This window comes from Colobus angolensis, unplaced genomic scaffold (assembly GCF_000951035.1).
Source record: "Colobus angolensis palliatus isolate OR3802 unplaced genomic scaffold, Cang.pa_1.0 Scaffold592, whole genome shotgun sequence".
Classification (NCBI taxonomy): domain Eukaryota; kingdom Metazoa; phylum Chordata; class Mammalia; order Primates; family Cercopithecidae; genus Colobus; species Colobus angolensis.
Window position 1 is genome coordinate 882,707 of NW_012119510.1, and position 8,533 is coordinate 891,239.

The 8,533-nt window shown below is 41.2% G+C and overlaps 1 protein-coding gene across 1 annotated transcript in view; it reads left to right on the top strand.

Moving 5' to 3' along the window:
- NIT2 (nitrilase family, member 2) overlaps positions 1-8,533 on the top strand; it is a 25,039-nt gene that overhangs the window by 6,781 nt on the left and 9,725 nt on the right. Inside the window, exons 2-4 of the mRNA XM_011962520.1 lie at positions 1,354-1,517; positions 2,131-2,251; positions 3,401-3,489. Of these exons, the coding sequence (XP_011817910.1) occupies positions 1,354-1,517; positions 2,131-2,251; positions 3,401-3,489 (374 nt within the window). The remainder of the gene's footprint in view (positions 1-1,353; positions 1,518-2,130; positions 2,252-3,400; positions 3,490-8,533) is intronic.

Sequence of the window (8,533 nt, forward strand, 5' to 3'; positions counted from 1 at the left end):
GTCTGAAACTCCTGACCTCAGGTGATCCACCTGCCTTGGCCTCCCAAAGTGCTGGGATTACAGGTGTGAGCCACCACGCCCAGCAGAAAATTTTATATTAAAAATTATTATTTGGCCAGGCGTGGTGGCTCATGCTTGTAATCCCAGCAGTTTCAGAGGCTGAGGCAGGAGGATTGCTTGAGCCCAGGAGTTCGAGACCAGCCTGGGCAACAAAGTGAGATCCTATCTCTACAAAAAAAAATTAAAAAATTAGCCAGGCATGGTGGTGCATACCTGTGGTCCCAGCTACATAAGAGGCTGAGACAAGAGGATTGCCTGAACCCAGGAGGTCGAGGCTGCAGTGAATCATGTTTGTGCCACTGCACTCCAGCCTCGGCGACAGAACAAGACCCTGCCTCAAAATTAAAAATATTAGCTAATGGAAAGTGATTTTCATAAAAGCTAAAAGGGAACTCTAAAAAACAGAAGAAAAGCAAATAGATGTCTAGCTACTACCTCCAGGAAGGAAGAAGCTTGGAAGAGCCACCAGCCTCCTTGCGCCAGGGCTGAGCACAGACCTTGTCAGGGCTGGCTACATCACTTGTGGGACCCAGTCCCCTTGTTCAGAGAGCAAGGAAAAGTGCCGTTAGCTTTTCCTTCTGCAGTATCTCTCCTCAACCTCTCATGGTGTTATTTGCTGTTTAATGTCATGTTCTCTTGGACACAGGAATGTTTATGGGGTAAGTGCAGACTGTTACAGGTGCCTGGGACCCCTGTCCTGTGAGTAGGCATGTGTGCAGCTCACGGGCTGCCAGGGTTTCCCTCTGCCAGCAGCGGGATCAATGTGCTGTGACCCAGCCAGTAGTGGGGAAACTGAGACAGACATCTTCCCTTCCCACGAGCTGGGCTGCTCGTGAGCAACTTCCAAGGAATTGCACTTTCTGTGCTGGGACATGCTCAGTATATGGATTGCAGATAGGCGAGAGGTCCAAGAACAAATAGTAAGGGACAGGACCATATTAAAACCCAATCTTTTTACTTTGAGCCATATTCTCATTTCATTCCCTACACTGCATAGTAAGAAGCTGGTTCACTCTAGATTCTTGCACTTGGCATGGGACTTTGCCCATGCATATTGCTCCATCTCCAGATAGACTTTAGCACTATTGACATTTTGGACAGGATAATTCTTTGTTCTGCAGGGGGTTGTCCTATGCATTGTAGGAAGTTTGGCAGTATCCCTGGTCTTTATTCATTAGATGCCACTCATACCTCATCAGTTGTGGCATCAAAGGTATCTTCAGACTTTGTCAGATGTTCCCCAGGGGACATAATTGCCTTCCATTTGGGAACCATGGCTCTGTCTGAATCCAGCAGTTCGAGCCTCTGACAGCTGTTTTCTTTTGTCTCTGTCCTCAGCTTTCCGCATGGCCCTCATCCAGCTTCAAATTTCTTCCGTCAAATCAGATAACGTCACTCGAGCTTGTAGCTTTATCCGGGAGGCAGCAACGCAAGGAGCCAAAATAGTTTCTTTGCCGGTCAGTATGGGGGCAGCCATCCTGTTCTGGGCCCTGTAGACCCAGCAGAACAGTGTTTGCCAGCTCTGGTTGTCCTCTTGTATCCTGGGGTCCAGCAGTGTCCCTTGGAGCCCACAGATTGTGTTGTGTTTGACTCTAGGATGACCTTAGCAAGGGTCTTTGTAAGGTAGGATGTGGCAACACGGTCACAGGTCTTTAGCTTTTGGATCTTCCTCTTTGTTCAGATGAAGAAGCCAAAATCCTAGTATATTGAGGGACATACGGAAAACTGAAATACTCAGTGCTTGGACACTTTGTTCCTTATATAATTAAGTCTTTATAGGCCCAGAACATGTTGGTTTTAGCACTGAGCCTCCAACATTTTTTTTTTTTAAATGAACTCTGGGAGAGCCCATGTGACTTGTCTCTTCTAACCCACCAGGCTAGCTTTGTAGTCTTGCCTGTGACTACAGGCTGTTGACCCTTGAGATGCCAGTGTTTTTCTTATTAGCTGTGTTTTAACTCTTCGACTGAAAGCAGAGCGAGAAGCAGCAGCTGTGGCCTCTTACAGCAGAACTTTAAAATGGATGGGTGTTTTGATCTTTTTTTTTTTTCTCTGCCAATATTTTTCTAGGAATGCTTTAATTCTCCATATGGAACGAAATATTTTCCTGAATATGCAGAGAAAATTCCTGGTGAATCCACACAGAAGCTTTCTGAAGTAGCAAAGGAATGCAGCATCTATCTCATTGGAGGTAACTTCATACCCACAAGGTATAATGGCCTAAACATGAAAAACATCTGAATGAGCCAGGTGTGGTGGCATGCACCTGTATTCCCTACTTGGGAAGCTTCAGCTTGGGAAGCTGAAGCAGAGAGTTTCTTCTTATTTATTTTTTTTTTGAGGTGAGGTCCTGCTTTGTCACCAGTGCTGGAGTGCAGTGGTGTGATCATGGCTCACTGCAGCCTTACCCTACCAGGCTCAAGTGATTCTCCCACCTCTTAGCCTCCTGAGTAGCTGGGACTGCAGGTGTGTGCCACCATGCCTGGCTGACTTTTGTATTTTTTTGTAAAGATGGGGTTTCACCATGTTGCCCAGGCTGGTTTTGAACTCCTAGGCTCAAGTGGTCTGCCCACCTTGGCCTTCCAAAGTGCTAGGATTACAGGTGTGAGCCATCATGCCAGGCATGCTTTTTATTATACTAATAGAGGATTGAGAAAAACATTTTTTTCCATAGAGGCCACATACATAAAGATAACTTTATTTTTGTGGTTTTGGAATAAATGTTTAAAGGTTTTGTTTGCTTAAATAAAAAATAAGCATAGAAAAAGTTCTATAAATATAGCAAATAAAATGTTTTCTGTACGATGATATATTAAGAATTAGAAATGAAGGCAAAGCAAGAAGCGTGGAGATGAAACTGCATTCAGTGATGCAGAGGCTTCTGACTTTACATTCTCATATTTTGGGATATAGTTTTGTTGCAGGACCTGGTGAACTCAAGTTAAGCAATGGGAAATTATTCATTTTGCCCTAATGTTAGAGATTAAGTGTTGCTCAAGATCATGGCTGAATTTCAGGAACAGTCTGGTTATTTTTTAAGCCTGTCTTTGGCATCTAACCTAATCATATCCCGTCTACACTCTGCAGTTTATCTCTGAAAGATCATATTCAAGAAGGACAAAACAAAAACAAAAAACCCTGATTAAATAACCCATAGAAGGGAATACTTATTCTGTATTATAGAATGAGGTATTGCCTTATTCTAAAAACAAAATGAATAAATAAACCGTAAAAGATGAGTTCTTTATTTTTGGACCCAAGTTATCAGGCTTTTATCCCTTTCTCACAAAAGAATTGTTCTATTCTTTTTCTTATGTTACATTTCTTCTCTCAATGAAAGGCTCTATCCCTGAAGAGGATGCTGGGAAATTATATAACACCTGTGCTGTGTTTGGACCTGATGGAACTTTACTAGCAAAGTACAGAAAGGTAAGTAGGAAGTGTGGCATAATAATTTGTTATCTTTAAGCCAGCAACAATGTGTGGAAAAAACAAAAGAATGTGCTATGAAGTCCCCTAGTCCCTCTCATTATATCATACATGTGTTAGGGTTTTAACTGATTGGCACAGGTGGTTATTCTTGGCCATTTGCATTTTTATATAAATTTTAGACACAACCTGTCAATTTCTGCAAAGGAACAACCTATAGTAATTTTAGTTGTTGTTTTTTTGGTTTTATTTTTAGACGGAGTCTCGCTCTGTCGCCCAGGCTGGAGTGCAGTGGCGCAATCTTGGCTCACTGCAAGCTCCACCTCCTCAGTTCACATCATTCTCCTGCCTCAGCCTCCCGAGTAGCTGGGACTACAGGCGTCTGCTACCACACCCAGCTACTTTTTTGTATTTTTAGTAGAGACGTGGTTTCACCATGTTAGCCAGAATGGTCTTGATCTCCTGCCTCGGCCTCCCAAAGTGCTGGGATTACAGGCATGAGCCACTGCGCCCGGCCAACCTATAGTGATTTTTATTAGTATTTCATTGAGTATATAGAGAACACTTTGGGAAGAGTTGCCATCTTTTTAGTATTAAATGCATATACATGGCCAGGTGCAGTGCCCCATGCCTGTAATCCCAGCACTTTGGGAGGTCGAAGTGGGTGGATCACCTGGGGTCAGGGGTTCAAGACCAGCCTGGCCAGCATGGTGAAACCTCGTCTCTGCTAAAAATACAAAAAATTAGCTGGGTGTGGTAGCAGACACCTGTAGTCCCAGCTACTCGGGAGGCTGAGGCAGGTGAATAGTGTAAACCTGGGAGGCGGAGCTTACAGTGAGCTGAGATCCAGCCACTGCACTCTAGCCTGGGTGACAGAGCGAGACTTCATCTCAAAAAAAAAAAGATTAAAAAAAAAAATACAAAATTGGCTGGGTGTGGTGGCTCATGGCTATAGTCCCACCTACTTGGGAAGCTGAGACAGGAGAATCGCTGGAACCTGGGAGGTAGAGGCTGCAGTGAGCCAAGATCGTGCCACTGCACTCCAGCCTGGGCAAGACAGAGCAAGACTCTGTCTCAAAAAAAAAAAAAAATGCATATACATTTAGTATCATTAAGTCTTCTTGATGAGTTGACCCTTTTATCATTATGAAATGTCTCTCTTTTTTTTCTTGTAATACCTTTTGTCTTGAATTCTGCTTTATCTCTGCTATCACTGTAACCACTCCAGGCTTCTTATGCCTACTGTTTGCTAGTACGTGGTTTTTCCAGTTCTTTCTTCTCAAGCTATATGTGTTTTCATATTTTAAGTAGATCTCTTGTCAACAGCATATAATTATATCTTAATTTTTTCTTTATTCTGACAGTCTGTGTCTTTTAATTGGTTAGTCCATTTATATTTAATGCACTTATTGATATGATTGAATTTAGGGATACAGACATTTTACTTTTTTTCCCTCTGTTCATCTTTTCTGTATTATTTTGGATTAATTAAATATTTTTTAGAGTTCTGTTTTAATTTATTTTTTAGTTATACCTCTTTGCTTTTTTTTTTTTTTCTTCCAGTTGTTGCCCTGGGAATTATAATATGCATCCTTAACTTTTCATAGGCTACTTAAGAGTTCATATGATATCACTTTATGTGAAATTTAAGAACCTTATAATGGTATAAGTCCATTTTTCTACCCCACTGCCCCTGCCCTTATTCTTTATGCTGTAGTTGTCATTTGTAGTCCATGTATGTATGTTATAAATCCAACAAAACAGTAATACTTGATTTAAATAGTCATATGTATTTTAAAGAAATTAAGAAGCAAACAATCTTGATGCTTATCCAAATATTTATCATTTCTGAGTGTTTTTCTTTCCTTCCTGCAGATCCTTCTTCTATCTGGTATATCCTTCAGACCAAAGGCCCTCGTTTAGAATTTTTGTACTGAGGATCTGTTAGCTAGGAATTCTGTTCATTTTTCTTTACGAATATGTCTTTACATTGCTTTCATTCTTGAAAGATATTTTTGCTGGAATAAAATTTTGGATTGACAGTTTTCTTTTTTTTTTCCACTAGTAGTTGTTATCTAGTCTTCTTTTTTTTTTCCTTCTCTGATGAGAAGTGGGTAGCAATTTGTGTTGTTCCCTGGGATATAATTTGTTGTTTTTCTCTTCCTCCTTTCAAGATATGTTTTCATAATCTTTAGTTCTTAGTGTTTTTTTTTGTTTTTTGTTTTTTTTTTTTGAGACGGAGTCTGGCTCTGTCACCCAGGCTGGAGTGCAGTGGCCGGATCTCAGCTCACTGCAAGCTCCGCCTCCCGGGTTCACGCCATTCTCCTGCCTCAGCCTCCCGAGTAGCTGGGACTACAGGCGCCCGCCACCTCGCCCGGCTAGTTTTTTGTATTTTTTTAGTAGAGACGGGGTTTCACCGGGTTAGCCAGGATGGTCTCGATCTCCTGACCTCGTGATCCGCCCGCCTCGGCCTCCCACAGTGCTGGGATCACAGGCGTGAGCCCCCGCGCCCGGCCGGGTTCTCAGTGTCTTGATTAGATGTGGTTTCCTTTGTCTTTGTCTTCCTCGGTACTTCTTGAAACTGTCAACTGAAATCTTTCACTGTGTTTGGGAAGTTTTTCTGACACTATTTTGTTAAATATTTTTCTGTTCCTTTTTCTTACGGAGCTCCAGTATATGTACATTATCTTTTTAAATATTTTTTCAGGTCACCGGGCTCTGTTTTTCTGTTTTTGTTTTTCCAATACTTTTTCCTTCTCTTCTACAGATTAATTTCTGTTGATCTTTCAGACTTTTTCACTATTTCTTCTGTCTTGTTCAATTTTCTGTAAGCCAACCCAGTGACATTTAAAAAAATTCAGATATCAAGATTTTCAGTTCTGAAATACCCTTTTGTTTCTTTTTTATAGTTTTTAGTACTCTATATTTTCTGTTGGTTCCTTACAAGCATATTTTTCTTTACGCTCTTGAGCTTAGTCAGTTTCTATAGCTGCTTTAAAGTCTGATAATTATCACATCTGTGTGCCACAGAATGAGACTCTTAGGCCTTTAAAAGGCCTTTGATGTAAATAAACTCATGTCTAAACGAACAACAACAACAAAATTGTAACATCTGGGTCATGGCAGGATCTGTGTTCATTTGATTGCCTTTTCTTTGCAGTTTGAGTCACACTTCTGTTTCTTTGAGTATCTACTAATTGAAGATTGTATAGTGGATTATATGTTGTAGAGATTCCAGATTCTATTAATAGTCTTCCAAAAAGTGTTGAATATTTTGTTTTAACTGATGGTTAACTCGGTCGCATTCAAACACCAAACTCGTATCTGCTTCGTAACGTGGGCAGCAACTTTAGCTGCTCTGTTCTATCTGGTTGTTCTGCCCCACTTCTGTTTAACTCAGTGATCAGCCAGAGATTTAGAAAGATTTTATATGTAGAATTTAGGGCTCTCGACTCTTTGCTTTCTCCATTTCAGGATTTCCCCCCTTGGTTTCCAGCTCTGGTTCTTCAAGCCAGTGTGATTATGGGTAATTTTCACCACCACTTATCACAGCAGCTAAGACCTTGCTTCAGGGTAACAGTGGTAAATAGAACCAGGAAGTTCACCCAGGGCTGTTCCCTGCTTCCACATGTTTGTGTTCTTCTCTTCAGGTTTTGCCTGCTTCGTTTTGGTCATTCTTCAGTGCTTTAAGTAGTCGTGCCTTTTATTTTATCCAGAGTTCATAGTTAACTACAAGAGAGCTGGTCTGAGAGGAGCTACTGTGCACCTGCTGGAAGGACAGCCAGCACTGGGCTATTAACCCAACTCTTTGAAGTATATCTTTTTAGTATTAAGTTTTCCATCCCATGAATGTGGTATATATCCTGACATTTATTACGCTTTCTTTACTTTCTCTCAATTTCTTTTTATACTGTTTTGGGTATAATTTTGTATAACATTTCTGAGATTTATTCCTCATTGGTGTTTTTAGATGCTTTTTCATTTTCTGTTTTTTTGTTGTTATTGTTGTTTTGTTTTTTTGAGATGGAATCTTGCTCTGTTGCTTAGGCTGGAGTACAGTGGTGTGATCTCTGCTCACTGCAACCTCCACCTCCCTGGTTCAAGCCGTTCTCTTCTTTCAGCTTCCCAAGTGGCTGGGATTATAGGCACACACCACCATGTCTGGAAAATTTTTGTACTTTTAGTAGAGACAGGGTTTCACCATGTTGTCCAGGCTGGTCTTGAACTCCTGACCTCAGGTGATCTGCCTGCCTTGGCCTCCCAAAGTGCTGGGATTACAGGCGTGAGCCACCACGCCCGGCCCATTTTCTGTTTCTTGCTAATATACAGAAGTAGAGCAAGTTTTTGAAATATTGACTTTGTGGTAAGGCATGGTGGCTCCTGGCTGTAATCCCAGAACTTTGCGAGGTAGAGGCAGGCAGATTGCTTGAGTTCAGGAGTTGGAGACCAGCCTGGGTAACATGGCAAAACCCCTTCTCTACAAAAAATACAAAAGAAATTAGCTGGGGTGGGGGTGGTGTATGCCTGTAGTCCCAGCTACTCAGGAGGCTGAGGTAGGAGGGTTGCTTGAGCCTGGGAGGTCAAGCCTGCAGTGAGCCAACATCACACCACTGCACTCCAGCCTGGGTGCCAGAGCATGACTCTGTCTCAAAAAAAAATTGTTTTTAATGAAAAAAACTTATAGCAACCTTGCTAAACTCACTCATTAATTCTAATAATTTATCTGTAGATTTTTTAAAATTTCTAGGTACATAATTATATCATCTGAGAATAATGACAGATTTCATTTTTTCTTTTCAGTTGTTACAGTTTTTACTTTTCTTTTCTTTCTTGCTCTGTTTAGGCTCTCTGGTACCTGTATCAAGCAGGTGTCCTTGTCTTGTTCCCAATCTCAGTGGGAGAGTTTTTAGTATTTCATCATCAAGTATGATGTTTGTTTAGGTATTTTGCAGATAGTCTTTATCAGATTAATAAAGTTCCCTTCCTAGAAGTTTTTCTTTCTTTTTTTTTTTTTTTTTGAGACAGAGTCTAGCTCTGCCGCCCA